General features: G+C 38.9%; 1 protein-coding gene across 2 annotated transcripts; it reads right to left on the reverse strand.

Moving 5' to 3' along the window:
* Nucleotides 1–19: 19 nt before the first annotated feature.
* Nucleotides 20–13,466, reverse strand: ARL1 (ARF like GTPase 1). Of its 2 annotated transcripts, XM_082850107.1 has the most exons (6): nt 13,124–13,461; nt 11,612–11,749; nt 9,578–9,659; nt 8,424–8,535; nt 5,378–5,556; nt 1,616–4,247 (listed from the first exon to the last, which is right to left on the reverse strand). In XM_082850107.1, the coding sequence occupies exons 1-6, from the start codon at nt 13,125–13,127 to the stop codon at nt 4,217–4,219; spliced, it is 546 nt and encodes a 181-aa protein (XP_082706233.1). In that variant the 5' UTR covers nt 13,128–13,461; the 3' UTR covers nt 1,616–4,216. The 2 variants fall into 2 exon arrangements, with proteins under 2 accessions (XP_082706234.1, XP_082706233.1); XM_082850108.1 differs by lacking the exon at nt 11,612–11,749 and having other exon boundaries at nt 20–4,247; nt 13,124–13,466.
* Between the last annotated feature and the right edge of the window lie 6,433 nt (nt 13,467–19,899).

A 19,899-nucleotide genomic window follows, 5' to 3' on the forward strand; every position in this document is an offset into this window, starting at 1 on the left:
TTCTAGTGTACCTGCTGGTCCAAAATCATAGGTTTTATTATTTAATTTAAACTTTGGCACAGGTTGTATATTATACAGTGTAATATAATTCATACTTATTTTTAATTAAAATATTTCATACCACTACTGTATCTTCACTGTCTAAAAAGCATTTGACACTAGTGATAAAGAACTTAAAATGTATTTTTCTTTTTAAAAATACACATTAAAATAGCAAGACAACATGTAGAAGTTAGGAATAAATCAAACAAATGATTTGCAATACCTGTATGGAGGAAATTATAAAACGTCATCAAAAGGCATTAAGAAAGATCTGCACAAATGGAGAAGTATAACCATGTTCATGAGTAGGAAGATTCAGTATCATAAGTTGCTAGTTCATCCCCAGTTGGATCCCACTGGGTAAATGCGTATCTGAGCAAAATCCCAAAGGAGTTCTTCATATTATCCCAACAAGCTGATTCTAAAATTTACATGGAAGATAGTAAATCAAGAATAGCCATGATGCTTTTAAAAAAGGAGAGTAGGGTGAGGGGCTTGCCCTCTCAGATATGAAAAATAAGATCAAAAGTGCTGTCTGTGGAGGGACGATGTGATAAATTCTACTTCATTAAAATTAAGACCGTCTACTTACAAAAAGATACAACTGGGACATAGTATGTACCATATACTGATAAAGGATTAGTAGCACCCAGGCTATATGATGAATACCTATGAATCAACAAAGATACTACAGTAGGAAAAGTGGCAAAAGAGAGAAATAGGCACTGCAGAGGAAATATAAATGGCCCTTAAACCTCAACATTTAGCAAATATGGCTATGCCAATATTACTTATGTACTGGTTAGTAAGTAGTCACTATCTTGAGACCCCAAGTGCCACCCTGGCTATATGAGTCCCTAGACTCCATGTCTCCCCATACCAGAAATTAAAGGACTAATACCTGGACTAGTAGGGGTCCTCCTGCATCAGCTATGTCTAGTTGTTAAATATTTTTTTTTGAGTCACTCCTCCTGTATTTAGCCTCATTAATAATTAGGAAAATGCAGATTAACATCAGAATGAAATTCCATTTTGAACCCTTCAGATTTATAAAGCTGACAATACCAAATGTTGGCAAGCATGGTGGAGGAAAGGGCACTCTTATAAACCACTTTGGAAAACAATTTGGCATTATCTTGTTCAACCATATCTTTTGCCTCTCTATACACTTGATGTAGAAGCAATATTCTTTACTGCCCAATATATTTGGAAGGGAGGGGGGAGAAAGAATCTATCCTACGCTTTACATTTTATTTAATTCTCATAGTCTTCCTGAGAGCTTCCTAAAACTCATTATTTTACAGATGAGGAATCTCATCTCGGATTAAATAATCTACCTAAGGGTGACACAGGTTGTAGGTGGCAAGAGTTAAGATTCAAACCCAGGATTGAAAGCCCATGCTCTTTGTAATTTGTAATTATGGGATTAGAAATATTATAGCATAAGGCATAGGAATCAAATGTTCAAACATTCCTGAACTTCAGAATTTGTGTTTTGATGTAGTTTATGTATCAAACGAGTTCTCACACTTCTAAGGTGTTTGTAATGTGCCAAAAGGATAAACATAGGGCATCTTGGAAGGCAGACTCAATTCTAAGTGATTTAAAGTGCATGTACTGCTTTTATAAAAATTTTTAAATCAGAAAACAAAATACTAAAGCAAAAATCAGGAAGAATAAGTATCTCAAGTATATTGAGCACAGCTTTGTTTTAATCAGTAAATATTTATTGAGTGCCTAGTATGTGCCAAGTGCACCATACTAGATGCAAGGGATTCTAACAGTAGATGATGTATGGTCCCTGCCCTCAAGGAGCTTACATTTCCACAATTTAAAGTGCATCTCAGGTATTCTGGTAATAGAATTCCACCTCAATTTCTCATTTTTGAAAATTTAATCACATGACACAGCACAACTACCAACCAGAATTATAAAATAGAACGTTAGAGCTAAAAGAAAACTTTGACGTTATTTGTTCAAAAAGAAAAACCAAACAAACAAAAACTGATGGAGTGTGGCCCTTTGTGCCTAGAACTCATGTGTTCTGATTTCAAGTTTGGTGTTTTTTTCATTTTCAGGCTTCTCACAAAACAATACTCAGTAGATTTTTATAAATGAGAACTTTCAAACTCCTGTAACATACCTGTACAGTTGTTTCCTGCTAGATAAGGACCTTATAATTCATACCATATTAAAATAAGTGTATGCTCTATTTACCCCATCCCATTCTTTGTGACAAACCAGAGGGCTCAAGATCATCCAAGTGCTGGCCTTTGCTACCAGGGCTACACGTCAGGCAGCACTTGCCTGCCAGGGCCGCCCTTCCACTGACTTCTACGTTCACAGTGTTCCTGAACCACTGGGGAGTATTTAGCCACTTGGGTACAAGCCCAGCAGTAGATACGTGCCACTGACCAGACCCAAGTATGAACTGCAGATGTACTATTTCCCAGCTGACAAATATAAAAGCATTACTATTTGAACCATGAACATATTCTGAGGTGCCATAATGTGCCAAGCACCATACTGGATGCTAGGGATACAGACATGAAAAAGACAGTCTGCCCATCAGGAGTGCCTTGCAAACTATGAAACAATGTTAGTTATATGCTCAGTTAGTAATATTAGGTGCACTGGGAACACCTGTCCCGGGAAGAAGGTCTCCAAAAGCTTTCCAAGAAATCAAATTAGGAATGGGTGCTAGAGAACAAGAAAAGTCCCACAGATTAGAAAAGAAAGTCACATTCATGTGAGCTGAATGACCACTAGCTTTCCTGAGACCTGAGGGGCACAATGGTATTAAGTTCTCTTTACTGGCATCTAATTTTTTAAATGCTGCTTGTCCAACTAAAAAAAGGAAAAAATTGCTCCCAATTTTAGTAACTACTAAGGACTCTTATTTACTTCTGTCATACTGTAGACTGGGTTGTTTGAAAAGTTCCTTTAAGAAGTCCCTTAGAATATAATTGTTTTTGACAGCCTAGCAGCTGTAAGCCTAATTTTTAAACGAATACTTAATTCTCCCTGTAGAATCAATAAGATTTTGACTTTTCACCAATCAAATTTACATGTTCAATTACAGGTAGATAAAAGGAATCAAAGGCAGCAAAAACATCTTTTACAATGCTTCTTAAAATAGATCTTTTTAAAAACTTTCCTTTCATGTGAAATTTTCTTTAATGTGTTGTGAACTCCAACAAATATAACCATTTGGGATTGTTTTTACTACCTCTACTAGTAAGGACAAATAAATTTATAGACATTATTTTGATTGTAATGTGTCTACTTCAATTAGCTTAATTTTATATAAGGAGTTAAGCTGTGTTGTCAATGTTGGCATTTTCAGGAATTTATGGTATAGTTTATGGGACAAGCTTCTGACCCTGTGAAGTCTCACTTTAAGCCCTCTTCCCACCTCCCTAGCAGGTGACACTGGTCAAGCCAGTCTATCAGAATTTTGGGTCCATGTCCATAAAAATGAAGATGTAAAAATGATGTCCTAGCTACCTCACAGGGTTCCTGTACAAACTAACTAGGAGGGCCCAAATCTGTAAAAATTTCCCAACAACCATAAATACTATAAAATGATAATTACAGATAAGTCAGTGAAGATAGCCACCAAAATAATTACTTCAACTTCACACCTATAACCAAAAGCTTTTAAATGAAACAGCTTAAAGTGGTCATTAAGCAAATGAAGACTATAATTAACCCACGCTAGGTTCCTAGCCTACTCTACTGAGCCTAATCTTTGGAAAAACTTAATTCATTTTAGGGGGAAAAAAATCTGAGTTAAGGTATTTTTTAGTGTTAATACAAACAAGCTGCAACCACTAATTTAAAATTGGAGGGCTTTTTCCTCAATAAGAGTACATTCTTTAATAGGACTGTATCTGAATAAGACTTCCATACAAATAGAATATATACCTTAACACAAGATAACAAGGAAGGAATATTTTACATTATACAGAACACACATTCAGTTGATTCAATCACAATGAGTTACCCTTCCAACCAAATACTTATTTTTAATACTTATTACAAATGTTGCAGTCAGTTTGGTATATGCTGACAATCATACAGTTTTAACATTTAGTAGTGTGAAGCACACTTTAACTATTTCCAAAGGGAGATGTGATGTGGTCTTCGTTTCAGAGGAGCAGAAGTGACTGAATTACTGTCTGCTCTTCAGTGTTTCAACTAACCTGTGAAGAGAAAATGAACAGTTTCATAAGATTAACTTCAAACTTTCAGGTATAGATCATTTATTATATAAATTTTATACTGGAGGTGGATTCCAAAGCACTTTAAATGATGAAGGCTAAGACAGTTATATTAAAAGAATGAGGTTATGGACTCAATTGCCATGAGGGTCTTTTAGCTTTCACTTTCTCTATGCTTTGAATGAATAATCAAAAAAGACCAGGGATTTCCCTGGTGGGGCAGTGGTTAAGAATGTGCCTGTCAGTGCAGGGGACACGGGTTCAATCCCTGGTCCAGGAAGATCCCACATGCCACAGAGCAACTAAGCCCGTGAGCCACAACTACTGAGCCTGTGCTCTAGAGCCCACGCGCCGCAACGACTGAACCCATGCACCGCAACTACTGAGCCTGCGTGCTGCAACTACTGAAGCCCATGTGCCTAGAGCCTGTGCTCCACGGGAAGCCACTGCAAATGAGAAGCCCATGCACTACAACAAACAGTAGCCCCCGCTCACCACAACTAGAGAAAGCCCGCATGCAGCAACGAAGATACAATGCAGCCAAAAATAAATAAATAAATATTTTTTAAAATAATAAATAAACAAATAATCAAAAAACACCAGATATCCACTTTCCAGGCTGCTACTACTACAGCCAGGCCAGATGTGGATAATTCAGAGATGAAAACTAGTCTCAGTCTTCAAGGAGATGACAATTTAATGAGCAGATGCACAAACCAACTACAAGACAGTGTAACAAGTACTACTATATCACTGACCTGAGACAAGGACCTCTATGTGTGTGGTAAGGCAGTGGGCATGAAGTTATGTCAGGGAAGGCTCTTGAGAAACACAGAGCCTTAACCTAAGTCCTGAAGGATAAGGAACTGGAGGGTGCGGTGAGGTAGGGGAAAAAGCTAGAAATACAGCAGAGAGCTGGTGGCTTATCTAACTGTAATTAGGTGTGGTTGAAATAAAAGCAGATGTACATGAAGACCAGTGGAAGAAAAGGGTGGAGGAACAATATGGTAAACTGATAAATAATCTGAATTTTATCCTTAAGACCAAAGGGAAATGACACATGTATGTACACAGCGCATGTACACACAGATGGCTTCTGGAAACATACTTACCATTCCATTGCCTCATCAAGGCCAGTGCCTTTGGTTGCTGAAGTTTTGAATATTTGCCATTTTCGGTCCTTCAAGGCAGGTAACCCAAGTGAATTTGCCATCTCCGAGGGAGTCATGGCCTGTTCCATGTCCTGCTTATTTGCAAACACCACTAAAATGGCTTTTCTCAGCTCTTCTTCCTAAATAACATAGAAAAGGTTTGATTTCTTCTAATCAATTTGCTCCCTTGAGTTTGGGAAGAAATGCCAAAAAAAAAATCCATTATTTTAAAAGCGTATTTCCTAATTATTAATATACAATGTTCATTATAAATTATTTGAAATTATAGAGAAGTATGAAGAAAAGAAACTTCACCCATAATCCTATCTCCTAAACATGATCACTGTTTAACATTCTGGGTATTTTCTACTGCTTTGTAATTCAGATACTTATAGTTTATTTAGTATATATATACATTTAAGATCACATTTAAATACAGTTCCATACCCTGCCTTAAAAAATAAACTAAACATTAAATTGTGGATGTTTTTCCAAACTATCAAAAAAAATTTTTTTTAATTAATTTATTTTATTTATTTATTTTTGGCTGCATTGTGGCTTCATTGCTGTGCGCGGCCTTTCTCTAGTTGTAGCGAGCAGGGGCTACTCTTCATTGTGGTGCCCGGGCTTCTCATTGCAGTGGCTTCTCTTGTTGTGGAGCATGGGCCCTAGGCACACAGGCTTCAGTAGTTGTGGCACACGGGCTCAGTAGTTGTGGCTCACAGGCTGTAGAGCACAGGCTCAGTATTTGTGGTGCACGGGCTTAGATGCTCTGCGGCATGTGGGATCTACCTGGACCAGGGCTTGAACCCATGTCCCCTACATTAGCAGGCAGATTCTTAACCACTGCGCCACCACGGAAGTCCCTCAAAAAAAATTTTAAAACATTAATGGTACAGCCACTATGGCGAACAGTATGGAGGGTCCTTAAAAAACTACAAATAGAGCTACCATATGACCCAGCAATCCCACTACTGGGCATATACCCTGAGAAAACCATAATTCAAAAAGAGTCATGTACCAAAATGTTCATTGCAGCTCTATTTACAATAGCCCGGAGATGGAAACAACCTAAGTGTCCGTCATCGGATGAATGGATAAAGAAGATGTGGCACATATATACAATGGAATATTACTCAGCCATAAAAAGAAACAAAATTGAGCTATTTGTAATGAGGTGGATAGACCTAGAGTCTGTCATACAGAGTGAAGTAAGTCAGAAAGAGAAAGACAAATACCATATGCTAACACATATATATGGAATTTAAGAAAAAAAATGTCATGAAGAACCTAGGGGTAAGACAGGAATAAAGCCACAGACCTACTAGAGAATGGACTTGAGGATATGGGGAGGGGGAAGGGTAAGCTGTGACAAAGCGGGCGAGAGGCATGGACATATATACACTACCAAATGTAAAATAGATAGCTAGTGGGAAGCAGCCGCATAGCACAGGGGGATCAGCTCGGTGCTTTGTGACCGCCTGGAGGGGTGGGATAGGGAGGGTGGGAGGGAGGGAGGGAGACGCAAGAGGGAAGAGATATGGGAACATATGTATATGTATAGCTGATTCACTTTGTTATAAAGCAGAAACTAACACACCATTGTAAAGCAATTATACTCCAATAAAGATGTAAAAAAAAAAATTTAATGGTTATACTCTACACTAAGAATTCATGCACCATAAACTATATAACTGTTTTCCAGTATTAGATTCTTCCTAGATTCTTTTCACTCGACTATTAGAGAAACCAAAGTGACAGAATCATAATACAGAAATCTTTGTGTGAATCTCTATTTCTTTAACACAATTCTCTAAAAGTGAATCAAAGTATGAAATTTTTTTCAGGTTCTTGTTACATGTATTAATAAACTGCTGTCCAGAGAGCCTGTAACAATTTCAACTCCACGAACAGTGTATGACAGTGCCCATCTCCAATGCAGCTTTGGTAGAACTGAAACTATATATTTTTCCAAACATAGCATTTCATTATATGCTTATTTATTATTAGGGTATTAAAAATACAAATGTTATTAGCAATAAATTCTTCTCCTATAAATTGTAGGTTCATGCCTTTTGCTCCCTTTTCTATTGATTTGCAAAAGGTATTGATACGATTAAGATCACTAATCCTTAGTCACTGGCTGTAAAACTGTGTCTTGGTTCCCCATTTTACCCTAACTTGTATTGTTTGGCATCTGAGCTTTGTGGATTTTTTTGTTTGTTTGTATAATATCAATATAATTAAATCTATCTTTTCTTTTGTAATTCCTTCCAATTCTTGGATTTAGAAGGACCTTCTTAATCCAGAAATTTTAAACATATTCCCTTATAATGACTTCCATTTTACATAATTCTTTACTCCATTTAGAATTTTTGTGTACAAAAGTAAAACAAATTGATTTTGTGTCTGTAAGTTTTAATATAATAGTCCTGACTCATATTCCACATGTACTTTATATCACTAATACATAAATATTAATTGATTGCATCAATTAAAAGTTACTTCTGGGGCTTCCCTGGTGGCGCAGTGGTTGGAAGTCCGCCTGCCGATGCAGGGGACACGGGTTCGTGCCCCGGTCCGGGAGGATCCCACATGCCGCGGAGCGGCTGGGCCCGTGAGCCATGGCCGCTGGGCCTGCGCGTCCGGAGCCTGTGCTCCGCAGCGGGAGAGGCCACAAAAGTGAGAGGCCCGCGTACCGCAAAAAAAAAAAAAAAAGTTACTTCCTAGGGCTTCCCTGGTGGCACAGTGGTTGAGAGTCTACCTGCCGATGCAGGGGACACGGGTTCGTGCCCCGGTCCGGGAGGATCCCACATGCCCTGGAGCAGCTGGACCCGTGAGCCATGGCCGCTGAGCCTGTGCGTCCGGAGCCTGTGCTCCGCAACGGGAGAGGCCACAGCAGTGAAAGGCCTGCGTACTGCAAAAAACAAAACAAAACAAAAAAAAAACAACAAACAAACAGCAAGCAAATACAAATGATTTACCCACATTTTAATAGTTTTCTTACCTCCAACATGGCAACTAACTCTGATTTGGAAATGCCAATTCGGTCTCGGTCACAACTGTCTACTACATAAATGACTGCATCTGTGTTTGAATAATAACATCTCCAGTATGGCCTGAAGAAAATTCAGAAAGGGAGAATACATTATTATTTGAAAGAAGAAGAAACTGGTATGTTAATTCATATGCTAGGACTTGGCAGTGATGGGGTGGGGGGTATTACTTGCCAATCCTTCCCCATCCATGCAAAGAATCAATGCCATAATGATTCATTGTTTCTGATGGGCATATATCATATCCCTCAGATGGGATGGGGTGGAAAGAATATTGATAAACATAAATCACAGGACCAAGGAGCTTCAGAATGAGTTCAGACTTTAGGCTGAGAGAATATATTTATAATCTATAAAATCACTAAATGTACCGATAAAAAAAGTTCCACACAGACCTGATTGTTACATCTTAACTAGAAACTCCTTAAGAGGAATGAGTTCTTTAAAAAAAAATTTTAATATGATTTTATGTAACAGACATTAAACTGATCACTGAAGACACGAAGTAGAAATGGCTAAAATAAGAAATTGACTCAAAAGTGGTTCAAGAAATAAAATGAGTTACCGGGCAGCAGGATGTCTGGGGAATGCACTACTGATCTTTTAAGATGGTAAGTACCCTACTGAGTGAGCAGTGACAGTCACTAAACATTCGCAGTTGCCATGTCAAGCACAGGATGCTAGACAGGAGACTTGAATTCCAGAGGGCATTTATGTTCACATTAGTCCTAAATGGTGGGCCCAAAAGGTATTTTTATGAAATCCAAAACAGTCTGTCTCACAGAGGAAGGGACTGACAAGAACTAACTAGAGGACCCTTTTTATTTAAAAACTAATGAAGTAATTAGGTCTTGAGATTTTCATGAAAAGATTTTTCATTGAAGTGATATCTGAAAAACTGGCTTCCTTAGATTTTAATTCTTTAGTTAAAATTTTTAATTCTCAGATTTTAATTGAGAGAATAAGGCCGTTTTACCTCATTTTAAACTAGGTGTCTCCCATTAAATTACAAAAGAAGACATATTTTGGTTTACTCCTGTTAACCCTAAAGGAGCCAATAAAGAAAGATTCAATACTACAAAATGATCTGCCCTTTGCACCATACCTGATACTTGTCTGTCCTCCTAAATCCCAGACTTGGAACTTTAGGTTCTTGTATGTTACCGTCTCAACATTAAATCCAATGGCTGGAAAAGAAATCAAATTAGCAGTATATGTAGACTAATACATTCCGCCTTCAAAGTAGCCAATCTGACTTTCAGCAATTAATGGTAATTGCTGAATCACACTGTTAGTTCAAATATCATCCCACTGAAGATAAGACAGTGTGCTGTGCTACACATGCACACATATGCACACCAATCAGCAAGATCAACACCACTTTCAGGGTATATAAGAACCCCCAGCTACCTCTGCAATTATATAATTCTTAGCTCAATGGAAACCCTATTATGTTAAACTCCCTTCAAAATACAGTACTGGCATACAAAAGTGTTCAGAAAGTTATATTTAGAAAGGACAGTTGCAGATGTATTACAAAAAACGGAATTTTGGTAGGTTGCAAATAAACAGGGAACAAAACCAAGAAAGCCTAGATAGACTCTAAACTTCAGTAGGTAAGGGCACAGCAATGGCTGTATACCTCTTTATGGAAGCTGAGTTCTCTAAGGCTGGCAATCTCACAGACACTCTGAAGACTTCCTCAAGAGCTCATTTGTAATAAGGTCATAGCGAGATGGTCAAAGGGGAGGAGTCCCATCCCTTTTCCCAGCCATCCTTCTTAGCTGGAGCTCTCGCATCACATGCCTAAGGCAAGATATTACTATCTTCCATTGAAAGGAATCTGAAGGAGGTGGAGAGGTTACTGAAAAAAACTTAGGAGCTACATATACAAATATTACTAAGATTTCACAAACTTAAAAAAAATCAAAGTAAAAAATGACTTAACAGCTATAACTGGACAATTAATTTTTTAGATTTAAGTTTATACTGGCAAATGACGATTATGAGTATATGGCAAGTATAAAAAAATTACTATAGCAAACCTGAGTGAAAAACTAAAAAGCAAGTTCATGATGTCTCCCTTAGAATTAAGCAGCAGGGTAATCACTGTCTCCAGCCTCAGTTAGGAATGTTGTTTATTTGCAAAGGACAAGGGCGTGGTATGAACCACATTTGCTGAAATGCAATCCACTGGGCTATGTGTATTGCAGGGGCCACGGTGACTCAACTGTAGCAGATTGAGTTGGGTGATTTTGAGAAGGAGAAACCAAGGAAACTGAAATTTACTGAAGGTGGCATAAAGAAGTAACAGATGACACAGGGTTTGAAAAGTTCTTCTTTCATAAAAGCTACACTTTTTTTTTAATCTGGAAATTTAAATAGTACTAAATATAGAAATACCTTGAGTGACAGAGTAACTTTAAAGGCATAATTTAAATATTCTTGAGCAAACTCTACAAACTATTAGTTTAAATGTACTAATCTTACTAATCTAAGTAAATTCAGGGCATCAAATGAAAATAGCGTAAGTAACAGAACAGTCTTCTTATGTAGTAAATTAAGACTGTTGGAGAATATTCTTCTAAGATATCAATTGATTTAAAGTCAAGGTGTTTCTTTTCTTGATATTTTTAAGTACCAGATTCAACACTCAGTCTCTTCAACTCAGATCTTTAAAAATAATCAATAGAATTACTAAAGAGAAACTAATCTTAATCAAATAGTAACAAATACAGAAAAAAAACCACTTCACATGTAATAATATCACTTCATATCTATATAATTCTTTACACAGGTTAACAAAGTATTTTATATACTAGATTTATTTTCCCCTCAAAGCCAATGTATATTTATTATCTTCATTTTATCAACAAAGATACTGGCTCTCAATGAGATTAGGTGGCTTAACTCTACCCAACTTTTAAAACAGCCCTAAACAGCAGAACCCAGCCATGCACAGGGGTTCATAAATTACACCAAACTGTCTGTAAATTTATGAAAAAAAGTGTTATAAATATTATGCTCATAGTAGAAGTTTATGAACCTTATCAATTACATTATATATTTATTCAGAAATAAAGTTATGTTTGATGGAAAGAGAAAGCCCCTATAATTAGTTTATCATACCAACACTTACTAGGAATAGTAGTAACGACTTCTCCAACCTGTAATCTGTACAAAATTGTAGTTTTTCCTGCTCCATCTAATCCCAAAATTAAAATCCTCATTTCCCGGGTTCCAAACAGACTGGAAAAAATGCTTGAGAAAAAGCCACCTTAAAAAATAACAAAGATGTATTTCAAAATCATTTCATGAACTAGGCCCACAAAACATTTAATCTTACCCTTTGAAAGCTACAGCAAATTAAATAATACTGTAATCCTTTCCTCGATTCATAGGTGCATATTTTTGCTTCCAATGAAATACATTATTCAACATCAAACTAGTAATTACTGATTGTTACCATGTCCTGGATACTGTGTCAGGCAGGCACAGAAGATACACTCAAAAATAAGAGAAACAGGACCACTGCCCTCATGGAGCTCACTTTCTAATCGAGAGAATATGGATATCTTAGCATGATCTCCTCACTACCCCCAGAAACCAAAGGGCAAACCAGAATGACAGTGGGACAATGAGGTCCTTGAACATGAAAAGCAATTACTGTTGTACAGTAAGTACCTTCAATCACTGATGCCACACACAATACCTAGTTATTTTACCAAGAAATGGCAAAATTAAGAGCTGCAAGTCTGGAAAAATGAATCCACTATGGGTTAGAGAACCTTGAACATTTGTAACACAAGGGGTGTGACGTGACAAAATCCTTTCTACCTTTTACAGGTTAAAAAGAAGCAGAAGAATAAAACTGAAGGGGTTATGCAAAAAGACAAGAAAGCGCTTCTGACGTTCCAGACCAAGAAGTAAACTCCCCAGAAAATCGCTGAGCTATTTAAATAAGGCAAAGAATTTGCATCATTTGGAGGGTTGTAAACAAGTTAAGAAATCTGCACCTTCATTTGGGCTCTAGCGGGGAGGGAAGCTCTACCTGATGCTTGCGATGACAATGTAGTTCCCTCAATCAGCACTCCAAAAATTGAGATTAAAACGTCATCGCTGACTAGTAATACACTCCCTGCCCATTTCCTTCTCCACCTTCTCTACAGGAAAAGATACAGGTAAGCAGACAAACGCCAAGTTGGCCGTAAAACATGACGAGCACCACCCTCTTTCGGGGTTTAAACTGACGCAGTCCCAGCGACCAGGGAGAGAGAATCCAGAAGCTCATCCTTCACCCAAGAAACCTGAGCGAACCTGCGACTGACACGCTGCCAAGCTTCGCAAGACCAGCTCCATCCAGCAAGTGGCGCTGGGTCCGAGGGGATGACGGAAAAGTTCACCGACCCGCGCTGCCCTCACCTCTGACCCCGCCGGGGGAAAGGAGAACGGGATAAGACGGGGGCGAAGGTTCGAGGCAGGGTCCACGCACACAGGTGAAAATCTAAGGTGAGTTGCGTCCTCAGCAGTCAGCGCCCTAAGACGCTGGCTACTCTGGGCTTTCCAGGCCGGCCCCTCTCCTCCTCCTCCAGACCCCAGCCCTCGGCCTCGGCCTCTCAGCGCGCCCAGGCTCCCTTCTCAGATCCCTCACCCATGATGAACTGCCTGTCCTCCCCCGTCGACCGGCGGAGACTGGGCCCGGCCTCGGCAGCGACTCCTAATCGAGCCTCGGCGCCGCCACCTCCCCTCGCCTGGGCCTGCGCTGCGGCTCCGGCTCCGGCTCGGCCTCGGGCTCTGGTTCCCAGTGGGTTTCCTTGGAAGCCTGGTCAGCCAGCAACTTCCACGTCGGACCTCCCGGCGGGGGCGGGAGCGAGGCCGCCGCGACTGCGCGCCGGGAACGGCGGCCTGAGCGTCCGCGCCGTCACTTTCGACGCAAGTCCCCGGCGCGCAGGGTGTAGATACTGCGGAAGCCGCAAGGAAAAAAAAAAAAAATTCAAGGACTCCAAGTCTCCCCTGCTTCTGTTTTCTTGGACAGGAAAGGCTTCCGAAATAGGGAAGTTCGAATTTTCATTTTAAATTCTGACACCAAGAAGTGGTGAATCCGCCAACCGGGAATGCGCGTCGGGCCTCGATGCGGCAGCCTGACGGGAAGCGGGCGCCGCTTGCGGCGTCGCAGAAATGACTTGTCCTGAAGCGCCCTGCGGGCGTTGACCCGATTTTCCACTGGCTCCTTCCTCCGACTAGGAAAGAGGGCTACCTTATAATAATAGGACGAGCCCCGCGCCACCAATGCGGAGCCGCCTGAACTGAGGCCGCCAAAGAGATTTTTGGCGTCGCAGTGGCCTGCAGGGTCAGCGTTAGCGTCCCTCCCTCCTTTCTTCTACCTGTACCTTCTCCGATGCTAGCTAAGGGCAGTCATTACTCTATAGAAAAGGTACGTATTTTGAAGGCAACATCGTTTTTCAAAATGCGGTCATTCCTGTTACTGTTGACCTGTTTTTACAGTTCCTGCTTACCAAAAAGAAACGTTTGAGGAAACAAGGATAGTAGCGTGCTAGAATTAAAGGTAAACATTTAGTTTATAAGTCTGTGGAATTTTATTCTTCAGACAAACATTTGGAATTGACCTCACCTCTTTAAAGTCTTTGCTCAAATGTTATTAATATTTAAAATTGCAACCTACTCTACATCCCCCTTATCCTGATTTTTTAGTAGAAGGCACCACTAAACATAATTTACTTATTATGCTTATTTATTGTCTACTGCCTCTCACTAGAATGTCACATCTATGAATGCAAGTATTTTTGTTTATTTTGTTCACTGTTTTGTTCTTGTACTTGGGCACTAAACAAATATTTGAGAGAATGTGTTGAATTATACGTTTTTAAGGCCAATAACATAAACATTAGTTAACTTAAACATATATTATGCAATATTATTAAACTTGTTTCCTAAACTAGGCATATCTGAACCACCTGTCCTATTTGATAGGAGAGGCCAAGCTCTCTTCTTCAAGAAAGTTGTTATATTTGAAGAGGAACCACCAGATGGTGGTATCGCTTCAGGCTAATTCTCAGCAGAATGAGATCAGTTGGTCTAATTGATTAAAAGTGGAGTGGACAATCCTTTTCAAATCTTACGGTCCAGTAATAATTTATTAAATTTTAAAACGTGAATGTTTAAATGCAGTCCAAGCAAGTAAAACAATTTCAAAATTCTTTTGACTATAAATCCACAATACGATCAAATAAGTTTAAAATTTTAAAGCTGGAAGGAACCTCAATTCCAAACATCTCAATTGCACATGAAGAAGTAGAAACAAGCTAAGTGATAGAGCCAGGACAGCAACTCTGATCATTTGACTTCCAGGCCTGAAGTAACTGCATTATGATGCCTTCTGTAACTGAGCCGTGATCTATACATTTGGTAACTTGATTTGCAAACACATGACCATACTGTAGTTTCCTAAGTTAGAAACTTAAACATTTCTGTGCGTTACATTACCTAGTGGAAGTTACTTTCTTTTGCTCAGATTTTATTCCATGAAGCAGAAACCTATGAAATATAATAAGTATAAATATATAAGTATAATAAATATAAGCTTCAGAAGGACTTAATGCTGTGTATTTATAATTGTCTTTTAAACTAAGGAATGTTTTGAAATCATAACTAGGTGTGTGATTTTTTTTTATACATCTTTATTGGAGTATAATTGCTTTACAATGTTGTTTTAGTTTCTGCAGTACAACAAAGTGAATCAGCCATATGCATACATATATCCCCATAGCCCCTCCCTCTTGTATGTCCCTCCCACCCTCCCTATCCCACCCCTCCAGGTGGTCACAGAGCACAGAGCTCATCTCCATGTGCTATGCGGCTGCTTCCCACTAGCTATCTATTTTACATTTGGTAGTGTATATATGTCCATGCCACTCTCTCACTATGAGGTGTGTGATTTTCACAAATTATGTATTGTATTTCAAATGTTTCCTTTCAATAACATGTACTTTGTCAAAGAATTTCTCTTTAGACTAAGGGGTCTTCTTTTAATTGAGAAATAATTCACATACAATAATATCATTTTTAAGTGTCCAATTCAGTGGTTTTTAGTATATCCACAAGGTTTGCAACAGTCACCACTGTCTAATTCCAGAATGTTTTCATCACCCCAAACAGAAACTCTATACCCATTAAGCAATAACTCCCTATTGCTCCCCTCCTAGCTGCTGATAACCTTTCTGTAGCTACGAATTTGCCTATTTTAGATATTTCATATAAGTGAAATCATACACTATTTGTCCTTTTGCGTCTGGCTTATTTCACTTACCATAATGTTTTCAAGATTAATCCATGTTGTGGCACGTATGAAATACTTCATTCCTTTTTACTGCTAAGTAATATTCTGTTGTATGGATATACCATGTTTTGTTTATCCATTCATCAGTTGATGGATATTTGAGTTCCCATTTTTTGGCTCTTTGAATAATGATGCTACAAACATTTGTGTACATGTTTTTGTGGAAATACACGTCTTCAGTTCTCTTAGTTATATACCTAGGAGTGGAATCGCTGGGTCATATGGTATCTCCACAACTAGAGAAAGCCCGCATGCAGCAACGGAGACTCAATGCAGCCAAAATTAAAATAAATAAATTTATTTTTAAAAAAATTGTCTTGGCTATCCTGGATCCCTTGCATTTCCATATTGAATTTTAGGATCAGCTTGTTTGTTTATGCAAAGAAAGGCAGTTGGAATTTTGATAAGGATTGTACTGACTTCATAGATTAATTTGAAGAGTATTGCCATTGTAATAGTGAGTCTTCCCCATTCATGAATGTGGGATGTTTTTCCATTTATTACGGTCATCTTTACTTGTTTTCAACAACATTTTATAGTTTTCAGTGTACAGGTCTTGTACCTTTGGTTAAACTAATTCCTGAATATTTTGAGTTTTTTGAGACTAAGGGTTCTTAACCCTTAGTCGGCACTTCATCGTATTCTCATTTGAGATACAATTTCAAAATTTCATAATATTCTTTTGAGAGAATAGTTAACAATGAGCACCCATGTACCTAACACCCATCTGTAATAATCATCAGTTTATGGCCATACTTCATAGCCACTCTTGTTCCAAAATCATCCCTACCATTTGCACCCACTCACTAAATTCTTTGTAATCAGGTGTCCACACTTGTACCAGTCAGCTGTGGCTAGGGGAACAGTGTCCACTGGAGGATCATATTTGCTTTCATATGCACCATATGCATGAATAAGGGTGCAGGAAGGGGGAAGTTACAGTAGCTGGACACACTAGGTATTCACAGTTATTTTCTAATACCAGTATTTGTCCCCTTGGAGTGGATGTGGCTGGCATTAAGTACAGTATTAATGGCTCTTCCTAAACTATGTCTTGCTGTGATTGTCTTCTGCCCTGGAGAGCTGAGGAAGCAGGACCTCATTCACTAGGGAGGACATAACACACGCCACAGTAGCCCAATGCCTATGGTGTCAGATCTTTCATAAACCACCCTCTTGACCAACCCAGCCCCTTCCTCCCACCTTCCTCTTTTTCCTGAGGGCAAGACTGCCTTGTCTCTCTATCGAAGTTATTATACCAGAAGTGAGAGTTTCTCTCTCATTGCTTTATTTCCTCTCAAATCTCATTATAGAAAGGTGGGGCATTTCTTATTTTGAAATTCTTGCCAGCTGGAGAAACCTGGGATAAGGAACCGTTTTATTTTCTAACCCAGGAAGCCTGGGCTCTCTGTATCTCCTCCAAATTATTCTTACAAACTGAACAGTTCTCTAGTGTCTTTCTCTCTTCCCATTGCTTATACTCAGCTCTGAGAAGCCAAATGACACGCTCAATATTCTGCCTGGAAATATCTCAGCCAGCTAGGCAAGTTCATTCACTGTGTTATCTGTATTTCAAGTTACTACAGGGAACATTTTTATCCACTGTTGCACAGCTGTTTACCCTAAAAGATTTTTGTCAGGCCTTCAGCTCTCACTAACAGCCTCTTCATTTTCCCAGCCTCCACCCACAGTATGGTTCCAAAGTCAATGCCATGTATTTTAAATTTCTATGTACCCCATCTCTAGTACCAATTTCTATATGTCAGTTGTTTATTGCCATGTAACAAACTGCTTCAAAATGTAGGGACTTAAACCAGCAGTAATTATTATTTATCACAATGATATGGATTGGCCAGGCAGTTCTTCTGATCTTGCTGGAGGTTATTCACACAGCTATATTCAGCTGGTACATTGGCTGACTTGGTTGGCCTCTCTCTCCATGTGGTCTTTCATCCTCACAAAAGCTAGACTGATCTTGACATGGCTATGGCAGTGCCATACTCCTAGGTATAGACGTAACAGAAATGCATGCACATGTGTACCAAGAGACATGTATAAAAATGTTTACATAGCATTATTCATAAAAATAAAAAACTGTAAACAACCCAAATATCTGTCCATAGTAGAATGGATTCATAAATTGCAATGTATTTACATGATGGACATCTATATAACAAGGCAAATGAAAGAACTACAGTTGTATACTGGAGAAATATAAACACATAATTGAACAGAAGAAGCAGACACCAAAGAAAGCATACTCTGTATGATTCCGTGCATATAAGTTCAAAACCAGGCAAAACTGAACTATAATGTAAATTTTTGGAAAGGAGAAAGTGGGTAGGTGGAAGCATGAGGAAAGTTTCTGGAATGTTCTGATATTCTATTTTTTGACCTGACTTCTTTGCTTCTTTGATAATTCATTGAATAGTACATTTATATTTTGTGTGTTTTTCTGTGTGTTATATTTTTTAAAACATTTGAAGAAACCACATTAGGATGACATTTCCACCTATCTAACTGGTAAATTTTTTAAGAAGTGGCACGTGGGAAAATTGTCGCTCTCATCCACTGTGCGATCTTTTGGATGACCATTAGGCAGCGTCTACATACAAAATTTTAAATGCACATATACCCCTGACAAAAATTTCGCTTACGGGAATTGACATAGGTATGCTTGCACATTTACACAGCCACATTTGTATTATGCTATGCATATGCGTGAAATTCTGAACGTTTGTACAAGAAACCCTTAGGAATGGTTACTCTGCAGAGTAGGCTGCAGATCTGAAGTGCAGGGAGACACTTTTTCTTGTATACCCTTTGTGCTGTTTGAATTTTATACCATGGATTACTCTTTTAATAAAAGTAAACTAGTTGGCTTCTTTTGCTTATTTGTTTCTACTTACCCAAGGTCATCTGGTTAAAAGGGACAGAGCCTGGATTTGAGCCCTAGTCTAACACCAAAGCCCACACCATCAACCATAACTCTGAATTTTCCTTGTGGAGTCTCTGTTTTCTCTCCTAGAAAGTGAATGTATTTGTCTAGATTGCAAGGGTCTCTTTGGAGACCGACATGGAAGCCCTGTTATATAAACTGAGCCAACACCGCAGATATGTAGGAGAGATCTACCACTGAGAAATGGCATTAGTGCCCAGGTATCACCCCTGGACACTCCATCCACCAAGTCTACCACAGCAGGATTCATCCAGTCCCTACCAGATGAGAGATAATGCCACACGTGGATATGCCAGAGAGAGGAGCTTACAGAAGCTGGTAGTTTGAATAGTCAATAAATCTTGCCAGGAGCTGGGGTAGAGCAAGAGCATAATAGGTAAATATAGCACAAAGTCTACATGTTAAAATTAGATTACACAATTAACTTTTGAGGAATTTAAACCACTCAGCTATGCATTGACTATAATGACCATTTATACAGTTTTCAAATCTTGTATGATACAAGATAGCTGTGGCTTTTGAAGTGAACCAATACATTTATTTATTTATTTATGTCTGCGTTGGGTCTTCGTTGTTGTGCACAGGCTTTCTCTAGCTGCGGCAAGCGGGGGCTACTCTTTGTTGTGATGCGTGGGCTTCTCGTTGCGGTGGCTTCTGTTGTTGCGGAGCACAGGCCCTAGGCGTGCAGGCTTCAGTAGTTGTGGCTCGTGGGCTCTAGAGCTCAGGCTCAGTAGTTGTGGTGCACGGGCTTAGTTGCTCCGCGGCATGTGGGACCTTCCTGGACCAGGGCTCGAACGCGTGTCCCCTGCATTGGCAGGTGGATTCTTAATCACTGTGCCACCAGAGAGGTCCCAGCCAATATATTTAAAAAATGAACACACAGATAAAATGTACTAGAGTAGGACTTTGAAAATGGAATTAAAAAAAAAAAAACTTTGTTATTGTCATTTTTTGCTGTTACTGTTGCACTAACAGGAAAAGGAAATAAAGTCATATTAGTGAACATAATAGTCATGATTGAGATCACTAAAATTGCTTGTGTTGTTCTCAGCTAAGAAAGCAAAGGTTTGGAGCTTTATTTAAAAATAAACAAAATGTAATTAACCATCAA

The sequence above is a fragment of the Leucopleurus acutus genome, assembly GCF_964270905.1.
Source record: "Leucopleurus acutus genome assembly, chromosome: 11".
Classification (NCBI taxonomy): Eukaryota; Metazoa; Chordata; class Mammalia; order Artiodactyla; family Delphinidae; genus Leucopleurus; species Leucopleurus acutus.

Bases quoted from the DNA above. Each gene is read 5' to 3' on its own strand.
- ARL1 (XM_082850107.1), bottom strand. The intron at 5,557-8,423 runs GTAAGAAAACTA...TATGTTATTTAG, and splicing joins AGTTAGTTGCCATGTTGGAG to GAAGAAGAGCTGAGAAAAGC. The intron at 4,248-5,377 runs GTAAGTATGTTT...TTCTCTTCACAG, and splicing joins CTTGATGAGGCAATGGAATG to GTTAGTTGAAACACTGAAGA.